Source organism: Ochotona princeps, chromosome 2, assembly GCF_030435755.1.
Source record: "Ochotona princeps isolate mOchPri1 chromosome 2, mOchPri1.hap1, whole genome shotgun sequence".
NCBI lineage: Eukaryota > Metazoa > Chordata > Mammalia > Lagomorpha > Ochotonidae > Ochotona > Ochotona princeps.
The window spans coordinates 50084016-50110101 of NC_080833.1; the positions used below are offsets into that span (position 1 = coordinate 50084016).

Below are 26086 nucleotides of genomic sequence, written 5' to 3' on the forward strand. Positions count from 1 at the left end.
TTTGGTATATCACTTTCCAGGACGGTGTATTTTCATAGGTAGTCCTTGTGTGGATAGCAGTATGTCTAGTGTTTTCAATGAAACAAGAGAAATTAAATACCGTTTTCACTTTGGCCAGCTGCCTGCCCCCATGTTCCTAGCTAAGCTTTTGCCAGAGTGCTGTGGCCTTTTGTGGACTCGCTCTAGGCATTTTCTTGTCACTCATCCTTGGCTGTTGTTTTTTTGGGTGTGACTTGGAGTGTTACACCATCTTTGAACTTTTTTGATAGTTCTCTTTCTTGCTGATGTTTTCATTTTTGATGTTGTCTGTAATTAAGCTACATTCCCGTAAGGTGGGTTAGGAAACCAACTGTTACCAAAAAGTGAAAGGGACAAAAAAGTCTACTTTCAAATTATTTTTAAAAATATTTTTTGAGTCTCTCCTTACCCCTTTTTACCTTAATATTCATGAATAAATATCAGAAAAAAAATTGGCTATTGAATATCTAAAATAATTGAGATAAAAGGCATTGTATTTGTTTGTGGAGATGTAATTATAAAGATACCACATCCAGAGATTGAACATTGACTGAGCTTTTGTACCTCATACAGGTGACTGTATTTGCAAGTATTATTCCAAAGAAAATGTTGTGTTTTTCAAAATTTTATATTTCTGTTTTGGGTATGATCAGGAAGAATTTTAACTTCCCTTAAAGCAAAATTGGATATATTGCTTTAATTTTTGTTACATGTAATTAATGGTTTAAGAGTCTCCAGAAAAGCAAAAGTAATGTGTAGGTATGTCTTTCCCCTAAAACATGTAGAATTGTTTCTCAAAATACAAAGATTTTATAATTTCTAGTGGTAAAATTACAAAATCTTCCCTGAGAGAAAGAGGTGGTTATGTTATATTTTACAATTTACTATAAATGTAACATTGATTTAAATAGTTAACATTTCAAATATAATACAATATGAATTTGATTTTCATCCATTTTTTAGTTAAGCATCGTATGTAATTTGTTGGGCTATTCTGAAGGATTCTTCTAAGGATCTACACACACACACACATATACATACACACTCACATATATACATATTTATAAATATAAATAGATCATAGGAATATATAAATATATTGATATATAATATATGATCATTATAAATTTATTATTTATATAGCATTTAATATAGTGTTTATTATATGATATATAATAAATACAAAATAATTTTGTTGTAAGATATAATAAAATAGCAAAAATTTAAATAATTATGATATAATTTATATATAAAATTCTGTTTCTTAACTGTGACAGTTGTAACACACACACAAAAAAACCTATCACACTGCCAGACTGAATAAAAATTAACTGTCCTAAATCTCTTGTTATTTGAACCTATACATTAACATAGGACTTTTTTATAGTCACCAGCTAGGATCTGAAAATTTTTCAATAGATATTTTCTGCATAGTACGTCTTTATAATTAATAAGTCTTCATTTGCTTAAAAGCAGCAAGTCTTTTTAAGTAATAAATTAGTATTTCTCAATCTAAGGTCGGTAGTAATGCTGCTTCCTGCAGTATCTCCAAGAGAGAGAATGGTAATGCATCACTTGTTTTTTTTTTTTTTTTTAAGATTTGTTCATCTTATTACAGCCAGATATACACAGAGGAGGAGAGACAGAGAGGAAGATCTTCCGTCCGATGATTCACTCCCCATGTGAGCCGAAATGGGCCTGTGCGCGCCGATCTGAAGCCAGGAACCTGGAACCTCTTCCGGGTCCTCCCACACGGGTGCAGGGTCCCAATGCATTGGGCCGTCCTCAACTGCTTTCCCAGGCCACAAGCAGGGAGCTAGATGGGAAGTGGAGCTGCCTGGATTAGAACCGGCACCCATATGGGATCCCGGGGCGTTCAAGGCGAGGACTCTAGCCGCTAGGCCACGCCGCTGGGCCCAATGCATCACTTGTTGTAACAGAAATAATATTTTCAATTTAATCACAGTTAAGCGTCATGACCTTTTGATCTTGCGTTGACCTTGCTGAAATGCGGTCAGATTTCAGCTAACTCTAACTTTGTGTAGTTGATGTGAAGTCAGTATCATGCCTTCCCACAGATACAAAAGTGGTTTTAAAATAGTGTTATAAATGGTTTCAGATCTCAGAAACTACGTTAAAAAACTGCACTCTTAAAACATTTAACCTGGATTTTTCTCTCCACTCTGACAAAAGTTAAATCAGTCTGCTTGCCTCTAATTCTGTGAAATTCTTTTGATCTAACTTAATTTTACCTAATTTTGACATTATTTTATTTCAAATGATCCCATTTGAAGATTAATTGAATTATTTCTTGTTTAAAAATCTGTGTTGTTTTTTTCAAGAGGCAATTTAATTCTATAAAGGTATGCAAGAACCTATTTTTTTGCTAACAAGCCTCGTGAGAATATCCCCAACGCATTAGGAAGAGAAGAACAGTTCTAAAGTGGAGGAAATGTGTGCTTTCAGAAAGTCTTGTTTGAGTCACTTGTTTATTTCAAGTCCATGTGCTAGGATATTAGAAGTCTAGTATTTGGTGGTGTTAGTCTGTGTAGTCTGTTGCTGTAATACAGAGCTAAACAGCAACAGAACTTGTTACTGTTGTTGGGGTTTCTTTTATATACCAGCTTCAAAATATGTTTTGACATTTTATTATGTTCTGAATCAAGCTTCAGATGTGTGTAATGAAGGATAGTCTTTATCAGATTCTAGTGCATAAATAATGGAGAAGAGCAGTTTGGAAAGGGTCTCCGTAGGAGAAGGGCTGAGTTCTCAGGGCGTCACGTTCTCATCTGGCACAAAGCAGACGCCCCTGAACGTGTCAATAGTGACACCGTGGCGGCTGCTCCCCCATGCCACTTGCTTTTCTCTTTCTGCCTTTCCTTTTCTCATTCAGCATGTTTTTTTTTCCTCTGGCATTCTCATCCTTAATATATAGGTTGAGCCTTTTGAGAAAGTCTGGCACCTCTGATCCACTTTCCCTTACAGACCCTGTAATTTTTGGCCGTATTTTTATGTTTTTCAGATTCAAGTCAATCTGAAAGTCCCAGCCAGCCAAGTGATGCTGACATAAAGGACCAACCAGAAAATGGTAAGTTTAGCGTGGGACTCTATGCTACTGCATTCAGAGTGCCCAGCAGCTAGCACCCAACCAGGCACGAGGACTTTGGGGTATGCCATATGGGCAACCCATGGCAGGTGCAACTTTGAAGACTCAAGGAGACAACTCAAGATTTCCTTTGTGAGGACAGATTTCATAGTCCCTGCATCACCCTAACCACCCTCATCCCCCTTTCCCAATGTTGTCAGTAAGACCTTTAATTCCCAAGAAAGTTCATTACCTAATTCAATTTGAGAAGCTATGTTGATTTATCAGGTCAGATTGTTTCACTGCATGAGTGAGGAACCACAGCTTTTTCATTTCTTTTCAATTCCTTTTAAAGCAGCAAACACTCTTCACTGATGATTTGAGATCATTCACTCACAAGTATTTTTGACATATTTTTCTGAGCTCAACCCTTTGTTCATTGCTCTAAGAAAACTGTTTGCCTGGGAAGGCTCTTTCCGTTTCAGATTGCCTGCAGTAGAACAGTGAGAGTATAGGAAAGCATATTCTCAGTTGCATAAATATGCAAGCTTTCTTTTGCTAAAACTTTATTAAAACCAAATACGTGCTTTATATATTAACATAATAGTATCTGGTAAAATACTAAATTTGTGGAACTACTCCAAGTATTAAAAAATTATTATAGATTGGAATCTTAGCACTATCAGTTTCAATAAAAACAGATGTGAGCTAACAGCATCTTATGTTAGGTACTTTCACAGACATCATCTCATATAAAATTCTAGAATGTTTCATGAGGGGAGAACTAATGCTTTAATGTGAAGGCTTTACCATGAGAATCTGTGAGGGGAACGCTGCATTATGGTTAAAACCTCAGGCTGTGGCATAAGACCTGTTTTTAAATCCTGTCTCTACATCTGTAACATTGAATAGATCATTTAACCTCTCAGGTTGTAGATCTATTCTTTTAAAATAGGATAACAATATTGCTTACCCTTAGAAGAATTACCATAGTGTCTTTCATAGACTTTCTGTTAAAAACATCTTAGGCATGATTTATTATGGCTTTTATTTATTTTTTCTTGTCAACACAATCCTACCACACTTTGTCACATCCTCTGAATAACTTCATTCCTTTGGTTGTTCTGTCCGTTTTTCTATTTTGATTTTCATCTGATCTTTCAGAAAACTATGAGTAAACTGGATAGTGTCACTGCTGCGCGGTGGGGATGGAGCTTTTCCGTTTGATAGGCTATCACTGTAAAATTCTTTATTACAGTCCTGGGCTCTAGCGTTAAGTACAGGACATTCAACTGTTCCTCTTCCCATCTGGATATGCTGGTGGCATTTTCTTTATCAGACTTGTCTTTTGAGGTGTAAGTAATGTGGTACGGAGTTAAGTCGTCAATCAGGATGCCCTCTTCCCATATTAGAGTACCTGCTTAGAGTCCTGGCTACTTAGTGCTTTGGATCCAGCTTTCTGCTAATGCACCTTGGAGAAAAAAGGTGATGGCCCACGTGTTTGAATTCCTGGATGGAGATCTGGATGGAGTCCCAGCTTCTGGGTTTCACTTGGTCTATCCCCAGTTACTGTGAGCTTCTGTGGTGGGAGCCAGCAGATGCAAAATTCTCTCTCTCTCTCTCTCTCTCTCTCTCTCTCTTTGTCACTCTGCCTTTCAAATAAATAAATCTTTTTATAAGAATCTTGCAAAACCAGCAATAAACAGAGAGACATCTGAAGGTTTGTTTTTAGTGTCTTATAAACAGCCATATCTTATTTTTTGTTGACATTTTAAAGAGTGATATTTATAGACTGGTTTCATTCTTTATTTTCCACTTGACTTATAGATGATATCTTAAATGTTTCATTTCTGTAATATATTTGTTTATAATCTCCCTTAAGAGGATGTCCACAGATATTCGTTTTATCTTCATTTTAAGAACTGTAGGCTGCAAGAGTGTGTAGTTCACATCTTTCTGTCTGACCTCCCTTGTAGGAGGCCTGTGATTCATCTATCTTCATAAAATGGTCGACAAGCTGTTCACATGCAAATATAAATTGAGAGCATGAGAGACCTGGCATGCCTTTCTGGAGCTGCCTGCAATACTGATATTGTGTGTTTCCACTCCAAAAAGGCAACCAGAATTGAGTCTGGACTTTTTGGTCAAAGCCATAGAAAATGTTAGCCAAGTTTTGTTCTAACCCCTTTTAATTACTGCTCCCTCAGGCATTGGGGTGCCATTTTGGGGAGATCATGCAAGTTGAAAGAAAGTACTGACATCTAGGAGAAAAATTAATATACACCAGCATTTCCTAGGAAATCTAAGCTGCTTTATTTTAGGTATTCCTAATGGAAGAAACATCAGCCCATTCTAGTTTAACCCTGTCTTTGGTCAATCTTAGAGATAAAAATATTGAAGGGAAATATTACTCTAGCTCCTTCTTGAAGATGTAATATCCATGAAGGACGTAAATAAAGACTTTAGGGCAGGGTGTTTACATGCATTAGACAATTTTCTATTCTTGCTTTGATTAAGAGAGAATTCTTTTTCTTTACCTCATCTTAAGAAAATGAGTTAATTATTCCTGAAAGCTTTTTTTCATTTGTTTTCAATGAGGGAATTCTCCTAGGTGTACTGCCAAATCACTGTGTGGTTTCAGAATGTTGCTGTATGAACAAACTACTCGGCAACTAAAGTGTATATTCATTACTCCTCCTTACACATACATATATGTGAAGGGAAAGAATACTCTTTATCTTAGCCCTTGTGAAAGGGAATGGAAACAGTAGTAAACCACAGAGAGTGACTAGACAAATGATAACATGCTGTTTCAACCAAAACCTTAAGCTAGGCCATGTAACTTGACCTAAAGTGGATGCAGCTGTTTCTGTCTTGGCTGACCAGTGGCTTTTTCTACAGATTTTTAGCTATCTTTATTTGTAGTCCCTTAAGATTGAGTTCTAAAAGAAAACAAACCGTTGCCCGATTAGAGCATTATATAAGAATTCTGAAGGAGTTACTTAATATAAAATATCAGAATCCGTGCAATTCAAAATTGGTATAAAATAATGGTTAGAAATTCTCCCTTTGGTGTCCATCGTACTTTAGTTAAAATTAAGTAATAGATGAATGATTCGGTAAAATTTTGTTCTGATCTACGTTTGCTTTTTGAAAAAGTGGAAATACTGAAAGATCCTACTTCGTGAGCGTTGAAATGAGACTATGAATACAAAATAACATGCTGTCCAATTCATTATAAAGATCCAAAGGCAACCAGTACCGCTCTCCAGGTAAAGCTTTTCTTATTCATGATGAGTACATGTGGTGAAGAGGTTGGAACCTAGGAGAGTTTTGGCATGGAAGTGGTGGTGTCAGAGGTAAAACAGACTTCTGAGGGCATCTTCTGTAGATACCTGCTCTGTTCTGTGGTGTCACAGATGTCCTTTTTAAATCCCACAGTCCCACAGGGGTGCATTCTTCCATTCTGTCCACCAATCCTGTGACTTTGAGAACCAAGGAACTGTGAAAATGACTCATGCCGATGGAATCTTCAGAATGAAGATTCTAGAAAGACAGGACTCTTCCTGTGTGTCTTTAATTCTGAGTTTTTATTTGGGGAAAAAAAAACAAGCAGAATCTGGCTTACAAATTTGGTAAGCTTAGTGAGAACACGAATCATAAATTCTTTAAAAAAAATATGGTACTTGTACAGTACCTAGATCTGTACCTTGAAGTTAGTAGTTGGTAGTTATTTGCTTAATGAGTAAAGCTAATTAGAAGACAAAGCAATTGTTATTATCCTAAAATAATCTTTTGAGTGATCACTGCTGATTTACTAAGAGATTTTTGTGTGCATAGGAGGGATCCTTAAGAAGCTAAAAATCCAGTTTGCATATGGAGAGAAGGCTCAATGTAGACACATGGGTAAACAGATATGAGAAAAGACGCTGGGCAGCAGAAGTTACAGGCTAGATAGTAGTCCAAGTTGTTCTCTGACCCCTACCCTGAGCAGGTGAGGTGAACTATGTGAATACCCACCATGTCAATGGCAACACAATCAGAGTCCCCTTGACTGATGCTGTTCATTTAATCTCTTTGTGCATTGCTTAACACTCCCTTTCACTATTCAAGAGCTCTTGGTGGTTTTAAGCTTTATTTGTTGTACTTTGACTTTACTATGTTCAGCTACTTTCATGAATTTCTGTGGCGTGCTGTGGATACTGTTAAAAGCATGTATGGGACAGGATGTTTTAAATGCCAGCTCCATATATGCAGGGCCTGTGAACACTGCCCCTCCACTTGCATTTTGAGGTGCACCATGGCAGTGGGTAGTGAGGAAGAAGCTTATGTGACAGCCTTCCTTCATAATTCAAAGCATGCTTCAGTAGGGCCACAGTGTGTGAGGCAACAGCATAGGCCAATGTGAGAACACTCTTCCCACTTGCTGTCACTGTTACCAATGAAAGCACTGTTAGTTCAGAAAATAACATGTGCGATTTACTTGCTGAGTAAAGGAAAAGTTGTGTTCATGTGGGTTTGTCTTCTTCCTTTCTATGATGTGTTTCTTGGCACCTGCATAGGCAGCCAGTTACGTTGTCATCTTGGTGATTTTTCCAGTGTGATATTGACAACAAAAAGGCATGCTTGGCATCTGGATTGTTTTCTTTGATTATCAAAATGCTTGCTTCCCCTTGTTTCTCTGGTAATTGCTGGTTGTTGGTGGCATCCATGTTCAAGTGGGCTTTTGCACACAAGGGCTGGCCATCAGTCATGATGTGGTCCGAGATGTTCAGCTTCCACCTCTGCCTGCCTTTGTGAAAATCACCTTGAAATATTGGTTGAATTTAGCTTTTGTGTTTGCCGTCTTCACTTAATGTCATCCCCATCTTGAATTGTTAAACTAGGGTTTATTGCTAAATTATAACAGGTGAACAGAAATGCACTTGTGTTAAACCACAATTATCAGTATTCCATAAATTACCACGTAGCTAATTTTTTCACCTATTTTGAGTATTTTAGTATTTACAAGGTAACGTCTGACTTCTTAAGATTTATGTATTGGATGCATTTTTTAATTTGGCATTGAAATAAGGCAACTATAATTTCTCTTTTTCTTTTGGATAATCATTCTTATATCTAATAATATTCTCTTTAAACAGTACAGGTCCTCTGTGTAGTCATTTTAAACTTTTTTCACTACCTCAGATATAGAATAAGTACCTGTTTTGCAGTATTAATACACTCATATAGTAGGAAGGAAAAATGAAATTGGTAATCACATACCCTAAAAATTATTGCTACTGGACTTAATGCTTGTTTTAGGAGCTATTTTGACTAGTGTGTCATTTAGTTTGATCATTTTAGGACTTTCAGAGGCAATGCACCTTTACAGTACCCATTCTGTTGGGGAAGTGAGGATATTCTAGTACATTGATTTGTAAATATTATTTATCAATATTTCATAATTTGCATGACTTTCTTTTATAGTTACCTAGCAACATTTATTCTCTGCAGTATTCTTGCACACACACAAAAAAACACCCTGCAGGGACCAGACACACTAGAGTGACCACCAAAATAGCAGCAATAACAGTAATGATCAATATTCTAAAATATGTAAAGTTCCCAATTCAGGGAGACATTAAAATCTAAATGCCTTCTGGTTCCCAGATCTGTGTAATTAAATTCTGACTGATGAATTTTCAGCAGTGTGATGGAGCTAGTTTCTCTTGCTCTCTCTCTCTCTTAGTGAGACTAGGACTAGCTTGGATAGGAAATATTAGTCTGAAACTGGGTGATTTCTGCTCTGTGAAGTGTTGTTAGTGACCTGTCCTGATCTGGAGACACTCCTTGAGAATGCCTCCAGGTAAAAAATGGTCTGGGCCTTCCCTGTGAAGCATAAGGTACCAGGTGAGCTGGGGGCTTTCTGCCCCTGCATCATGCCCTAGAGTGTGCAGACCTTCACGCACAGGAGTGTGTGTAAAAGCCCCTCCAATTATTGAAAGGAAAGGAGGTTGTGGTAATTAATTACTTGGGTATTAATTGAGAGCTTTTACCCTCACATAGTATGGCACACAGAGAATAACCAGCCATACACACTTTTGCTTAGCTGGCTGCTAGCCAAAACAGAAAATGTTTTAAACCCCACTCAATCTCAGACATCTTCTACCCACTACTGTCATCTCCCCCTATCCTCTGCCTCCATCTTCCCTGATTTTCCAGTCCCCTGACTCTGCAGCTCCTCATTCACAGATAGTTACGGACCAGGAAAGACAAAAGCCAGATTTCTTCCTGGTTCTCAAGTTAATTTGGGCCTATGTTCCTGCCCCAGTGGAGAACCACATTGTTTTAAAGATTTATTTGTTTTTTATTGCAAAGTCAGATATACAGAGAAGAGGAGGAGACACAGACAGGAAGATCTTCTGTCTGATGATTCACTCCCAAAGTGGCCGCAATATCTGGAGCTGAGCCGATCCAAAGCCGGGAGCCTCTTCCAGGTCTCCCATGTGAGTTCAGGATCCAAAGTCCTTGGGCCATCCTCAACTGCTTTCCCAGGTTACAAGCATGGAGCTGGATGGGAAACAGGGCCATCAGGATTAGAACCAATGCCCATATGGGATCATGGCATGTGCAAGACAAGGACTTTAGCTACCAGACTACTTGCAGAGCCCTGAGAACCACTTTTTAAGTGTGTGTTATTTATACAGGATTTTGTAAGTATATGCATAGATCTAGATTCTGAAAGTATGACAGTAGAAGAAGTACCGTTCATGTAGTATTTGAAAGAGTCTTGAAAAAGAATTCGAAGGAAGAACCTTTATCAATTTACAGTAGAGAGGAAGGTGCTCCTGGTATACAACTGGGGCTCCATCTGCTATGGATCCCTTACCCCTGTGATCTAAGCCTGGAACCAATGTGACAGGACCCTTTGACAGGGAGCCTTGGAAGCACTGCTTCTGATAGTCACTTCTCCATCTTTCCCTGTCAGTTAATTATCAGTGTGGTAAAATATCAGGGGGTAGAACTAAATGATGTCAGGATAGTAGACAAGCTTTCCTTCTCACAAGCTTTGTGATCATGTTTGATTTGTCACTTGAATGTGAATTTGTTGTTTTCAAGTCTGTTTATTATTTTTTGGAAGGCATTATCTATTTGTGGATAACATTAGTAAACTGAATGTAATATAAATAATTTATTTGAGGATTTGGAGTCACTAATCCAGATTGATTGGTTGCCTGCTAGAAAAATTCATGTGGCCACAAGGATTTTTGGCACCTTTTCTACCTACAGCTTCCTCATTCTTTTTCTCTTCAGTTTTTACTCAGCTCCTGGCAGCTCAGTCCCCTTTGGCATTAGCTTGTTGTTAGGGAAATCTACTGGGATATTGCAAGTAAAGGATATTGGGGGAGGGGTAGCATTTACAGCAGATTGCTCTGCCCTATCACAGTTGTTAATTTCTGTACTTGGTTGATTTTAACCCAGAGGGAACAAGGGAGTCTCATATGCCTTATCCGCAGGCATCATATGGCACAATTCCAAAAAAAGAAGTGTCAAAGATGCTGTGGCAAGACCCAGCAAAATAGGAAAAGCCTTTCAACAATCCCTCCATAGAGGAAAGTCAGTGTTTTCCTAGATCTCTGTAGGTAACTTGCAGCCAGAGAGGTCTCAGCAGGCAGCCCTTGTATCCTCAGGGATGAACCAGAAGCCAAGTCACAGCTTCTGAATAGGTCTGATTCTCAAAGAAGGGTCACTGGGAGAAGCCTGACACCGGGCATCTGTTGAGGAAAAATTCAGTTGTTCAACTCACTTACAGACTTGCACCTCAAATTTCTCATTAGTTGTTGAACAGAGAAATGTGAAGAGCCTGCTACGTACTTTTTGAAGTGTGGGGTGGGTATGTTGAAGAGATAGACTGGGGTCGTATCTTGCTCTGGAGGGCCTTATGACCTGGGAAAAGGGGCAGATGCATGACTCAGTCACAGATATTTATCAAGTGAATCCTAGACTCAGGTGCTGATCTAGGCAGAGCATTGAGCAAAATGGACAAATCCTGCTCTTGCATGAGCTCTCTCTCAGGAGGGGAGACCAACAGCAAGTTTGTACATGAGGAGTCTTCAGAATAGTCCCAGGAAATATATGTTTTCTAAAAACTGTGTGGATTTCAAGGTTTTTTTTTTTTTAACACCAAAGCAAGCTTATGTTTTAATGCCATTTTTCCATGACTTCCTGGAGTGGCCCTCACACATGTAATACATACATGTTTTAAACATTGGGAAGAAAGAGAATGCAAGGAGAAACACAGTAGATATGTGGATGCCACTTTACATGGGATAGTCCAAGAGTGGCTTTCTGAGCTGTTACCATTGGAGCTAAGACCGAGAGAAGATGACAGGGAGAGCCACGCAGTTATTAGAGACTTTTCTTCTAGGAGGAGGAAGGGAGAAGTGGAAAGGCTCTGCTACATCTGCAGGAGCAAGGCTGTCCATCTGTCTTGAGGGCCACAGATGAGCATGAGCACAGTTAGAGTTGTAGGTAGCAGGAAACTAAACCGTGTTGCAACTTGGTAGGCCAAGACAAAAACTTGGCAAATTCTTGATAAGTGATGCACTCTGTAGAGGAAAGTATGCACTAAATCCCTTCCTTGATGCAGAAGACATGACCTGAACCCTGCAATGGTTACTGCTCTGGTTATTCGGTATTGAGTGGAAACAACAGTGAGACTAGAGTTTAGTGTGCAGTTGGACACAGAGGCTTAATTCATAGCGTTTTCAAGGAATGAGATTTTCTCATCTGCAGTAGATCTTTATCCCTAAATGTTTCTGTTATTCATGCATTGCTAAAACTTGAGTCATTTGTATGGAATAGCTGTCTTCATGTACCCGCTTGTACGAGCAATTCCTTTTTCATGACACAGGTCTAAGTCTGTGATATTTCAGCTTCACCATTATCTGAAGACATCATTAAATTGTAACATCCGGGTCTCAAGTACTTCAATGTTGATTTTACCTCTTACTAGTTACCAGACTTAGTAAAAATACAAAATGCCAAGTTGAATTTTTGTTTTAGCTAAGCTATTTATATATTTAGTATTGCATGAGACATATCAAAAAAGTACTTGTCATTTATATAAAACCAAGCACTGTATTTTATCTCACAAGCAATCCTAATTCTTCGTTCACTCTCAAAAGTTGTAGCAATGTATATATGAAAAGGTTTGGTTAGCATGGGATGATTCAGTGACCAAAAAGGATTAGACCACTACAGTTTAACCCACTGAAAATGAGATGTGAAGGGAATAATACCAAGTTCTAGTGACTTAACTGCTTAAATTCCATCCCCTCTCTATCTGCCTATGCCTCGCTCAGTAGTTTCTTTAACAATAAGCCACTTGTAACTCAAAGTCACTAGGTACAATATAGTAGTTGAGAGCCATTCAACCTATGCAAGTTGGTATATAAGTTTAATTAGTGTGATACTAATTGAGTAAGTCATTGGAGAGAATGTGAGTCAATTTTTTTCAAAGCAAATGCCAAAGAAACAGATCTGGTTATAATATCCAGCCATTGGTGGATAATTTGTCCCATGAAAGATGATTAAAATAGACAATCAGTCTACTAATACAACTCTGAAAATCTTCCATACTGAACTGTGGAGAAGTGGTGTTTCAGATAAACTTAGAAGATACCTTATTTTTCATGGGTTACATGAAAATTAGATCTGTATATTTTTGTCATTAACTGGAATCACTTTTCTATGTTTGACAACAGTTATCTGAAGATGTTAGAAAAACTGCTGTGATCTTTGCACTTACCTGGCTTTAAAAAAGAATTATGTGTATAGATTTAAGGAAAGCCATTGTGAAAAATAAGATTATACTAGTACCTTTGGGAGATAGCAGATGACAAAATTTTTATTTTTATTATAAGGACAAATGTGGGCTTGCCGTGTCCCAATATGTTAGTTTGAATTCTCCCACAATAATATATTGTTATGGAATTAGATGTGCAAGAGGCTTATTAAGGTAACACCAATGGAATAAGGAGATAGCAAGAGGATACTGGAGAGCATGCACACAGCAATGTACTCCAGACACCTGAGAATGGCGGGGACAGGATGAGGGATGGATACGAAGAATCACACACAGTGGTCAATATCCAGAAAAGGCCTGTATTAGAAACTTCCCTCTCAGGCGCTGACTGTGAGCACCCCAAAGGGAGCATAAATTTGAAAGGAACATGTGGAGTAACATTATGGGCTGCCAGCATCTTTGGTCATTGCACTTGGCAATCAGAATGTTGTTTTTTACAGCTGCTAGAGCCATATGCTGTACTAATAAGGGGTCTACATTCATAGTCTTATTTAATCTAAGTATAATCCTACAGAGATAAGTGTTGTTATTATACATTTATTATATATTACCTTATAATCCTAATAAAATCCTTTGGAGATAAAGTGCTTCCAGTGTGCACTATTGATGAGGAAACTGAAGCAGAGAGAATTTAAATAGCTTGCCCACAGTCAAGAAGAAGAATATTCAAACTCATTGTAATTCTGGAAACCAGTTGTATAACAATTAAATTGTACTTCTAAGGAAAGACTAGAATTCAAACTCTGATTCTGTGATTTAATTTGATTGGTCAAATGATTTAAATTCTTAGACTTTAATTTGCTAATTTATATGGTGAGCTGTTATCGCTTTGTCAGGAAATGTGCTTTTTGTTCCTGATTTGTTTTGAGCTCAGCTATATACATTTCAATTCCTTCCTCTTGCCTGTCTCTTCCGGAATTACTGTCTCTTCCTTTATTTGTTATCTCACCTTGCCAGATATCTGCCTCAGCCTTGTTTAGGCACCTGCTGGCTCAGTCACGACCTTAGGAATAGTGGGACTATTTTGGTGTCGTGTGTATGTATGTATGTATGTATATATGTATACAGGTAGAACGTGCCCAGCCCTGGAAACAGTACATGATTGACACACTGGAAAAGACTGCATACCTTAACTCTCATTTCCCTCAGTGCCTCATGCGAATGAACTATATGCCAAAGGATATCTTTTTCTGGTCTTAAATTTTTGAGACAAAATAATGTTTTTATGGAAAAATTACCTTTAAAAACATAAAATCTTACTGTTTTTCTACAATTGTGAGTATTTTAGGTACTTCTTTAAATGATATTTGTAAACAATATTCTGAAGTTTTATTTGGTTTTTCTGTTGGAGGCAGAAAATATAAAATGATATTAGTTGCAAGGTATTATACCAGATGCCATTAGGTTTATTGGATGCCACAGAACAATCATGATTGCCAGTAAATTTGACAGTGATTCAATTGTGAAGGCTGTAGGAATGTCATTTTTATTGGAGACATGTTTATTCTCAGTTTCTAGTTTTGTGAAATTCAGTAAAAAATTTGCACATTATTCCTTTCATTCTAGATTTCTGAATTATTTAAAGAATTGTTAATTCTCCATTTCAAGTGAGGAAGACAAAGTTCATTAGAATGTCTGATTCCAAGCATGTCCCGCATTCACAGATCCTGTTACCTCCATGAGAAGACTTATCTGCTATTAAAATTGCATATGCTGTCCCTGGTGAAAGCTTTTCAGTTTGATGCATTGTTATAGCTGTAAACTATAAGTAAATTCCTTAATGTTGCAACGGGGGTAAATGAGGCACCTTGCTGTCTGAGCATCAGCTGGCATCTGAGACATGTTCTAAGTGCTCAGCTTCATAAATAAGAATTCAGAATAGACATTTCCTTTTGGTTCCAATGATTATGTGCATCAGTATCATGAAATGAAACAGGTAAACTTCAGCACGCACTTGGCTGGTAGGTACTAACTAAATGATAGTCTTTCATGGGGACCAAAGGAAAAAAATCTTAAAAGACACTCTGCATTTCCTAGCCTAGATGAAGTCACAGAAGGTGAAGATTTTTGCTTTTGACCCCATGCTTGTAAACTCACTGTTTGTTGTATACTTAATGGAGAGTCTGTTTGGCAATTGAAATTTGACTTCATTTAATAAAAGGTTGGGGAGAGGTTAATTATCTGCTGTTTCGTAAAGATAGTAAATGAAATACTTTGTCAACCAGATTTCATGGGAAAATTCTTACAGAGTGTCCTAAATGGTAGAAGACACACATGCCTTGCCGTAGATCAGTGATTGGCAGCCTTTACCTTTCTGTTGGGGAGGAAGAGGAAGGAGAGAACGCAGAAGCCAATAAGAGCCAGCAAGGATGGTTTACATGCAGCCTTCCCGTCATTTTCAGATACTGTTGAATTCATTTCTGTCTGAGCGTATTGTTAGTGACATCAATGAGACAACACTTCTCCAGTTAGTAAATGGACCAGGAGAGTATAGCTTTGGAATGCAAGATATTGATCAAGCTGAGTGACCTAATCAAACATAGAATATATGGAATATTTGCATTTGGTCTAAGATCTTCTTACATGTGGATTCTTTATGAGCATTCTTAGGAGAGGCAACAAAATTGACCATGGTTTCGAAGTCACTTGAACATGCTGTCTTATTTTGGAATAATGATTCTAACAGGTATAGGATGAGATAGTGAGGCTCGGGGTGGTTGGTGTGCACGCCTATGGTCAGCAGGTGGGTAAGTGCTACTTCGTCTTCCTTGGGATAGCTTTGAGACTCAATAGAGATAATGGATAGTGAACCACTTTGAAATGTTTTATACTCAGCAATTATAAAAACCTCAAATTACCATTACATTCTCAATGTATTTTCTAAATGGTTTATTCCCCTACCCCAGCAGAATTGTAAGCTCAAGGTGAGAGAATAACAATAGTTTATAATGAAATATAATTGTTAGCATAATTATGTCAATATAATACATGGTACATATATGATCATGTGTAATAATGCATATTAGATAATGTATAATAATGATATATAATTATGGTAGTAGTAGTTAATTGGCTAGAATGAGATAATCAGTTATTTTCACTTAATTCCAGCCAATGCAAATAGTAACGTGGGAACATATATTATGGTGCAGCAGGTGAAGCCATTCTTGGCCCATCCACATCCCATATCAGAGAACCTGCTTTAAGTCCAGCTACTCTGCTTCCAATCTAGCTTCCTGTTAATGCACATCCTGGGAGGCAGGAGATGATGGCCCTAGTATTACGGCCTCTGCAATCCATGTTGGAGACCAAGGTAGAGTTCTACACTCCTTGCTTAAACCTGGTTTACCCCTGGCTATGGCAGGCATTTGGGGAAAGAATTAACTGATGGAAGATTCTCTCTCTCTCTCTCTCTCTCTGTTTCTCTCTTTCTCCCATTTTCTTTCATCCTCTATCTTCATTTCATATAAATAAAAATAAGCTTATACAGGAGAAAGTACTATTATGCCATAGTATGCTATGAGTGTAACCAATAAAGAATGATCTGTAGAATTCTACATATCCCTTGAATTATCTCATGTATTGTGGATAACATGTCATATTGGTACCATACCATGTATATGCCAAGTGAGGAAGTGGCCTGACTAGGAATTAATTCATTATCATTCTTCAGAAGATGCAAAATAAAATGTAAGTATTTTCTATAGGCACCCTTTATTGGTGTTTAAAGAAACTTCTATTCTAGACTCGTCTCCAAAAGACCAAAAACTGGTGTTTGTGTTACGTTCCAAATGTAGTATCTGGCACTCAGTATTTTTGCAGTAAATGAATGAGAAAATAGATAAACGTGAATCTTGTTGTCAGGAATTTTAAGTCTTTTGAGGGGAAATAATTTGCAGATATTCACCCTCTTTCTAATTTACCTTTTTCCAATTACACATTTATTTATTTACATGATGTAATTCCTATGCCAGGCAGTAAACATAGATGAGGTGTCAGTGTGCTCTTTGAGTCCACCTTCTAGCAATGGAGACAGTGCTTAGGCAGATATCCTTCCAAACTGTGTTTATGATTTTTGGAAGGATTTAATAATCTTGGGCGCATATTAGAGATGCTTAAAAAGTAACACAAGTTCTGCAGAAGACAATACTAGTAGAGTTAATAGGTGTTCATAGTAGAGCTTAACAGATATTTGATCTAAATACTGAAGTGCACTTGCTGTTGTAGATGGCATCTAGGGCCTCTTCCCCTTAGCATTAGCTCTGATACAGCATTCCACAATCTAAGGAGGTCTGAAGCCTACCCAGAACTTCTTCGTATTGCTAATAGTCCACTCAGTGAATGTTGCCCCCTGGCTCTCAGATCCTGAGTCTGCTGAGTTAGTTTAATGTAGAGATCTCACAAGCCATACAGTGCCATCCTACATGTCCTGTGTCCTATAGGTCATGTGGAGCCTTGACTCTATTTCTGCCCTATGTATATATAGAAACTATACATGCAGCTATCTTGGGTGATTTTACAGGGGAATGGGTTGGGGAGGAAGCACTTCAGTAATTCTCAGAAAACACAAGCCACTCCACATTGACTTTAGGCAGTGGCACTTTGGCCGCTCTGCCCTGTTACTGTTTCCTCCTTCTCTGAGCCTCTCCTTGCTCTTTCTTAGTTCTGCAGCCAAAGAATTTGCAGTCTTTTCCATGAAAATGACCTTATTATGCTAATGTTGTTGGGATTTTCCTTATTGTTGCTGAAATTTGCATTATTTGTTGAGAGAGGGAGAGAGAAAGACTGAGATGGTATTCCCATTAACTAATTCACTTGCCAGTTTTCCACAAAGCCTGGGGCTGGGTAGGGGCTGAATCCAGGAGCTGGGAACTCTGCCTACTCTTCTGCAGGTAATAGAGTAATCACATGTTACCTCTCTGGGTCTGCATTAACAGGAAATGGGAGTCAGGAATCTAATCCAGGCACTGGGGCACAGGGTTCAGTTCTCTGAACCTCTCAGCAAAATACCCATCCCCAGAATCTACTTTTTTTTTTTTTTAAGAAATGTGCTAGTAAGCTTTCCTAATTAGTGGGTTCTGGTAATCTTGAAAAAATAATAAATGAGGCTTTCAGTTTCTCTGTGTGTGAGGGAAAAGATGCAAGTTCCTCAGTCTGCCTAGAAGCCCTGGGACAGAGAGGCCCCAGCATGGGCAGCTGGGGTTAGCTAAGGCACAGTGATTCTAAAACAGATTCTAATACAACAGTCATATCCTGTTTAATTCTTGGATGGCTGGTCACCCAGTGTGTTTTCCTTGGAAGGAGGTTTTCTGCCTGCCCAGCTGACAGCTCGAGAGCATCTTTAAGTGAGAGATGGAGATGAAATTAAAATGTGACTTCTTTGGCATCCACCTTTCGAACCTAGGCCTTCCCCCACTTTACTGTAATTCAATTTAGTAGATGTCGGATGGAAACTAATACAGTTAAAAAGAACTTCATGCAATCTCACTAACATTCTCAGAACATGATGCTCAAGGTTTTCTGGTCAAGGATATTTGCATTTGCATTTATAGAATAGTTAGAGCCAGCTTCCCCGTGTGTGAGAAACCCTTGCGTTGACAATGGCATTTCCACGCTGTCAAAATCTCATGTGCTCACAGCTCCCAACTGGCATTGCCTTTTGTTCTGTAAATATTGAAGAGAAGGCTTACAATGGCACTACTGAATATGCTTACTAGGGTACTAGCCTACTAACTAATCAGAGCAAGGAATCAGAGAAAGTTCTTGTGTTAGGTTTAAATTGTAATAAAATTCAAGCTTGAGCAATGCAATGAATAAGTATTGCAAGTCGTTATAGTCAAGCATTTTCCTACTAGCCACTTGCCACTATGATGCCAGTGAGGAGTTATTTGGGGCACAAGCATGCTACTTGCATCTCTGTTACTTGACTGTTCTCGTCTTTACTTTTTTGATATTTACAGTGATCTATAAAAACTTTCATACTTAATCTTCATATGCTAGATGTACTCATTCAACCAAAATGTAGTTATCAAGCATCTTCTGAGTGCCAAATACTATACTAGGCACTAGTTGCAGGACTCAAGAAGCCCATAGATAAAAACGATGTGTCACAAATGGCACGTGGAGTGGTAGCACTGAGACCTTTGATGCTTGCTCTCTTGTCCGCTATTCATTTCTACAATTACTGTATTTTTCTTAGGGGTGCTGCTTTCCCAAAAGTAAATAAATCAGCTAAAGTAAAAGGGCAATTGAAATGGTATTGAAATCACTACTTTGAGTTGCCAACAAAATTTAAAGTTATTTTCAAGGTCGTCAGTTAAGAATTTTGAGTCAGTCTGTTGAAGCTTTAGTTATGGCATTTGCTCATGAGCTTCTGATTGACATATATGACAGCAAATTTGATGTTGAAGTAGATTGTAAACTTCATGAAGCCAAGGACTGTATTATTTCTCTTTCTTTCTAAAATGAGTGCATTTATCTATTTTCAGAGTTACAGAGGGAGCAGAAGAGAGATATTTTCCACCCATTGGTTCACTGCCCAGATGCCTCGATGACCAGGGCTGAGTCAGACCAATGCCAGGAACCAAGAGCTTTACCAAGGTCTCCCACATGGATGGCACAGGCTAAATATTTGGAGCATTTTTCACTGCTTTACCCAGCCCTTTAGCAGGAAACTGTATTCGAAGTGGAACAGCTGGGGTCCCGGTGAGGTAGCCTAGTGGCTAAAGTCCTTGCTTGCACATGCTGGGATCCCATATGGGCACCAGTTCATGTCCTGGCAGCCCTGCTTCCTATCCATCTTGCTTCTTGTAGCCTGGGGAAACAGTTGATGATGGCCCACAGCCTTGGAACCCTGCATCCTTTTGGGAGACCTTAAGAGGCTCTGGGCTCTTGGCTTCAGATAAGCTCAGCTCAGCCCTGGCCTTAGCGACCACTTGGGGAGTGAGTCAGTGGACTGGAGATCTTTCTCTCTGTCTCTCCTCCTCTCTGTGTATCTGACTTTCCAATGAAAATGAATAAATATTTTAAAAAAAGAAATAGAAAAGCTGGAAGTTGAACTGGCTCCAATGTTAGGTGCTAGTATAAGAGTGATGGGTCAACCTAGCTGGCCAATGCTGGCCCCTGATTTCATTTTATACTCACCATGTTTCTTGGTACATTGCCTACCACATAGTATGTGTCCAGTTAGAATCTACTGTAAATGCAGAACTGAATGAAGGTCCTATGTCTTATTACATGCATTTTCTGTGATGCAATATGCATGCAGCGTGAGTTCTCTACCAAATCTGCTGCTGGTTAGATTATGTCGTGCCTGTTCACTGGGCTGTTTGGAGTGTGGAGTTTCCAGCCCACCTCCTCTGTAGACCCTGGCTGTCAGTACTTCAGTATCAACCAAGCAGCGTGTAATTTATGGTACATACCTGCTAAATTGTAATCCATGCCTACTGTATTGTAGTACACGCCTGTAGTTCCCCAGGTTGCAGGCACAGCAAGGTGGTTTTGAAATAGGGTGTAAAAATTTTGCTGAGTTGAAGAGGGAAGCCTTGCCTTGCCTGGAGCTAGCAGGAATTCAGGCTCTTCATTCTGTAATCATATTCTCTCTCTCTCTCTCTCTTTCCCTTTCCCTCTTTCCCTCCTTCCATCCCTTCCTGTATCCCCTTCCTTCTTTCTTCCTTCTATCTTTTATTCTTTTCTCTTTTTGTCTCTTTTCTTTCTCTTCTTTTCTCATTTTTAATCACCATACCATTTTCATATGCATCAACTCCCCTAAGTGCAGCACTCTGAGTGAGCATTTTTGTATGTGGCAGAGCTGGGTTTAACTGGTCAAAATGTGAAATGAATGCTTATTTCTTGGCAGAGGTGATTGGTGGCCAAGGATCTTTGTACTGTGAAAGGTTGAGAAGAACAAAGAGAGACAATAAAATAGAAACAGACTGTGTTACATTTAAGCAAGCACCTATCTGAGACACAGTGTCCATGTCATTTTTAAGTTAACATAAATGCCAGACATGATGTCCCTCATTCTCATGCTTTTTCATAGCATTATAGTCTACATATGGTGGGTAGAATTTGAATATGTGATGAGAATGATGGGCTTCTTATTGGAGGAAACTGATTATTAGAACCAAGAGTGTCTAACTATAGCAAAAATGTAGCTTCACACTATAGCTTCAACAGGTGCATGGATTTGAGAGGCTAGAAAGGCAGGCCAGAGCCTTGGCTCTGCCATTTTCCTGGTTATGAAATACTTTCAAAGCATTTGAACTCTGATACCACTTGCTTGGGAAAGATGCCTTACCTTCTTGTTTACTTATCATTGTTGCACTTCTTCACTCCTGAGGATTTAGTCAAAACATAATGATGCAATGAGTCTGATTACCTGTTGTAACAAATAATTCATATATAAAATGACTGTTGTCATAATATCTGGTTATGAGGAATTTTTCCATTTCCATCTTTGATCCCCTGAAACATAATTAGGAAGCCAGTTTTTGCTCATTTTTCTCAATACTACTCATTTTTCAAAATAGTACTAATTTTGATGGTTAATATGTTTGCAAAACTGTTGCACAAGAAATAAATGCCCCTGTCTTATGAAGAACATACTTTACTGCCTGGTACACTATGTTACCCCCAAGCCCGCCCAGGCCCAAGGGTGCTTGTGTTGCCCCTGATAGCACATCATCTGCTATTCTGAACTAATACAGCATTCTAAAGTTTTTAAAAATAATTTGATCTTAAATTTTATTTAGTAAGAGAGAGAAGGAGGGAAAGGAGGAGATAGGAAGGTAAGAAGGAGGTTGAGGGGCAGAGATAGAATGAATGAGAATACACTCCCACTCCTATTTTCTGGTTTGTGTCTCCAAGTTTTCAGGAACTGGGAACTCAGTTCACATCTTTGTTATGAGTGGCAGGTAACTGACTTCTTGAGCCGTTACTTTGCTCTTCCCAGGGTGCACAGCAGCTAGAAGCTGGGATCAGAAATGGGAGCTAGGTCTTGAACACAAAAATTCTGATATGGCATGTGAAAATTCCAAACCATGTGTTAACTACTGCAGTGAACACGTGCCCCCAATGATCATTTTTAAAAACAAAAACATCCACAATTATCTCAAGTAGCTTATACAAAAAATACCTAAAATTCCACAGTTCTAACAATGTGATTCTAGTGGATCCAGAATACATCTATGAAATCTTTAGACTGTTAGTACATCATTGCTGGCACAGTCAGTTCAAAGACAGTACAGGCTACAGCCATGTATGCCAATAGTTTTGGCAAATGAATAGATTTTGTTAGATACTGGGTTATAGCAATGTAGTTGTTTCTAGCAATTCTTAGTTGTACTTCATGATCTTAAAAGGCAATAGTAGCATATTTTTCCTTAAGCCTGTGGGAGAAAAGTCTGACAAACATAGATCTTAAATTCCTGACAAATTATTTCTAAGAGTTTACAAAAGTTTTGGGCATCTTCTATTAAATCTTATCTCTGTGTTGGAGCCTCTGGTTCTACTCCTTTATGGAAGTCTCTGCCCTCCAAAAGCCTGTTTCTTCTAGACCTCACAGCTCATTTTTTCAAAAGAGAAATAAAGTAGAAAAATGTCTGGTATATATTAGCCAGACAATGAACTGCCTTTCCATGCGTTTTCCTGATTGAACTGTATTTTTTCACATGCGCCATGTGGAGGTGTGGGGTAATACATGATTCAATCATTTCTGGACATTTTTTTTTCTCTGTGGTGTTTCCCAAGGAAGCTGCTCCTTGGATGCTGACATCCATGACATAGCTTGGTGGAGAAGAGCCTCCTTTGGTTAAATGGTTCATTTATCTCATTGGCCTGATGAAAGTTATATGAACCACAATGAATCACAACAATTACTAGTTTAATTATTTTTTTACCTTGTATTCATCTAAAAGGTTTGCTCTATAAATAAAGGGCTGTAGCTAAATGGTTTCTCTAAAAATCACTCTCTTTTCAAGATGTTTTCATTAGTTGGTATTCACATAAGTGGGCTCTGCTGTGCATACCATTAAAGGTGTGTGTAAATGTTTTTATTGGTTTCTTCCCTGTCTTCCACTTTTATATTTCCTCTATAAGAGGCAATGCCATTAACCTTAGCAGTGCTGAGTGTGATTGCCTTTCGATCAGCTCCATCGTTGCAAACCACTGATCCATAGCTTACATTACTTAAACCACTGGTTCCTAAACAGAAAAATAGCCCCATTACCATCCTTGTAGTGGTACTAAGCTGTCTGAAAAATCCTTTCAAAAAGAAGAGTGAGCAAAAATACTCCCTAGATCTGCTGGGAATAGTTCTTTCTTTGAAATGAATGCTGTAGTGGTAGTACCTGCGTTTCCTATTTTAGCTCTACGTGAGACATTTATTGAGTGCCTGCTGTGTTCAATGCACTGTTTAAAGACACATGGGCACTACCAGGGTGTTCTGGATGCAGACCTTTCAGAGTCATTCTTTTTCTCTGTAGATGATAGGCAAGTCAGGTATGACACTCATAATGCTACAGGATAAATGCGTGTCCCAGGAGCAAGGTAAGCACTATGCTTGGAGAACGTGGAGGAGAGAATGCTTTCATTCTGACTTCAGGGGCAGGGAGGAGAAAGTTGGATTTCAAATCAACAGAGAAGTTGTGGAGGGCAGAGGAAATAGCCTGTTCCAGATTCATAAAATAACATAGCCAAAGGCACAGTGTAGTCTAGGAGTTCACTGAGAGCTTGGAAGGTCACCAGGTGGTATGGTATGACCTGTAGGGTAAAGTGAGGGATGCCAGCAAGACCTGGTGTAGTCCTACAAGTGCAGCCTTCATGTGTTAGTTTTTTGGGTTTTTTCATTTGGTTTTTGTTTGTTTGTTCGTTTGTTTTAGATACTCTTAGCAGTGTAAGTCCAAGAGAGGATTAGTTCACACATAGCCTCCAACTGTCACCAGAATTTAAGTCTTAACCCCATCCTATCATTCAACCAATTAAAATGTTAGTAGAAAAGGCATTAACTAAGAAACCTGGATTCCATTCCCGGCTCAGCCATCAGCCAGCCATGATCTGGGATAAGGAGTGCTTTCACTTTGAGCCTTGACTTACTTTTCTTGCTTTAATAACACCTATCTCTTGGCTAGTAAGAGTTTTAAATGCAATAATGCGGAAAAGAATTGCTTAGCACAGTTCTCAGTATATAACTAGTGCTCAATAAATAGAAACTACTTTATAAACACCATGGTACCTCATTACCCATCTTAGATGAACTGGATTTTAGTTAATTACCGATAACTTAAAACCCACCAGGGAGAAACATCTCTTTTTGAGTGGCTGTTTTCATTTTAAAATAGAATCATGTTTATTTCCTCCTCAATAACAATCACTCTAAAAGAAGGTTCAGGTGGATTCATCAGGCATGTGTTTTGAAGTTTTTGAGACCTGAAGCTTATGAACCAATGCTTTCATGCATCTCTAAGATAATTTTGTAATAAATAGAGTTCTTTCTCAGTGCTTGATACTTGTTTGTGCGTATTCAATAAGTCCATAGAAGCTACAGGAAGCTGGGCTTCCCTTTTGTGTCCTAAGTGTTGAATTTGTCCTTGTTTTACAGCCTCCCATTCTGTATCAGCTGTTCTCAAGATTCCTCAAATTACTATCAGCATTTACTGCCATTACAGAAATTTTGTATATTGATCATTTCATTGATTAGTATTGTGCCTTTTTTTCTAATCTTTTGAACTCTCCTCTGAGATTCGTAAAGAGTGAACTATTTGAAATCTTGATCTGGGGTTGTCTTAGGCTAGAGAGTAGAGAAATTGGGGGCTGCTACCCCTTTAATTTCTTTTTAGTTTAATCTCTGTGTCTGTAGAAGAAAGGCTTTCACTTAAAGTTCAACCTTTAAGAAAAGCATTCTTGTTAAAGGGAAGCCTTAATGGAGAGAAATGTAGATAACAAACTAGAGGAAAATGTCTGGCAACACAGACTTCTCTAAGTTTGAGGCTCTTGGTGAAATTTCAAACAGTCCAAATGGAAAATTACCCAGTCTGTTTCCTCAAGATAGACTTGTTTGTACAGCGACTCAACATTGGAATGGCAGAACAGTAGGTACACACGCTGTACTTATAAGCTGTGTTTGTATTACAATGCTGTGTTTTTAACCTCCTCTTAGTTTGGAACGCAAGCTGGTTAATGTCTTAGTTCTGTGCTTCCTGGATGTTTAGTGAATAGCGTAGTTATATTTAATAACCAGAAAGGAAGGAACAAACGGGCCAGTGTTGTCACTAAAACTATTTCCCAACTCTGATTCTACTTCTGTTTCATATGAAGACTGTTTTAAAATTAGATATTGAATCCTATACTCAGAAGATCAAAGAGTTTCAAAAATTGAGAGTTCTTGACTATGTCCTTATTTTGTAAGGGTTTTTGGCGCTCATAGAATAGTCAGCTCTACAAGCATGACTGGCTGTCCTTTCAACCAGCAAATAAACTAAAAAGGACATTAACTTTGTTTCCTTACTTATATCCACAATTATTATAAATTACCACAGTCATAGCTATGCTTACCAGTAGAATATATTCATCTCTGATGACTGTGTCATACATGCTGTAGCAGTAATAGCTAAACATTATGCTATGGAATTTTGGAAAAACACTTTGGTGTAGGTATCATGTCACAGGGTGCCTTGTAGACCTTGATGTGATTACATGATATGTAAACAGACACCTGCTCCACTAAACTATGAGTGATAAGTACATTGAGTTTTTAAAAATTGAAAACTATCTTAAAATTTTAAGAACAAGGGCTTTTAGAATTTTTTTAAAGATTTATTTATTTTTATTGGAAAGGCAGATATACAGAGAGAAGGAGAGACAAAGAGGAAAGTCTTCCTTCCTATGGTTCACTCCTCGAGCAGCCACAACAGCCGGAGCTGAGTCAATTCGAACATAGCAGGCAGGAGCTCTTCCGGGTCTCCCACACGGGTGCAGGGTTCCAAGGCTTTGGGCCGTCCTCAACTGCTTTCCCAGGCCACAAACAGGGAGCTGGATGGGAAGCGGGGCTGTCAGGATTAGAACTAGTGCCCAAATGGGATCATGGCGAGCGCAAGGCGAGGACTTTAACCACTACACTATAGCGCCGGGCCCAG

At 38.5% G+C, this 26086-nt stretch overlaps 1 protein-coding gene across 6 annotated transcripts in view; it reads left to right on the forward strand.

Moving 5' to 3' along the window:
• Positions 1-26086, forward strand: part of NFIA (nuclear factor I A) — a 368818-nt gene that overhangs the window by 193208 nt on the left and 149524 nt on the right. For 5 of the 6 annotated variants that reach the window (XM_004588721.3, XM_004588720.3, XM_058657302.1 and 2 more), the window contains one exon: positions 3041-3106. The exons of the other annotated variant lie outside the window; for it this stretch is intronic. In XM_004588721.3, the coding sequence (XP_004588778.1) occupies positions 3041-3106 (66 nt within the window). The remainder of the gene's footprint in view (positions 1-3040; positions 3107-26086) is intronic. 6 annotated transcript variants of the gene reach the window in all.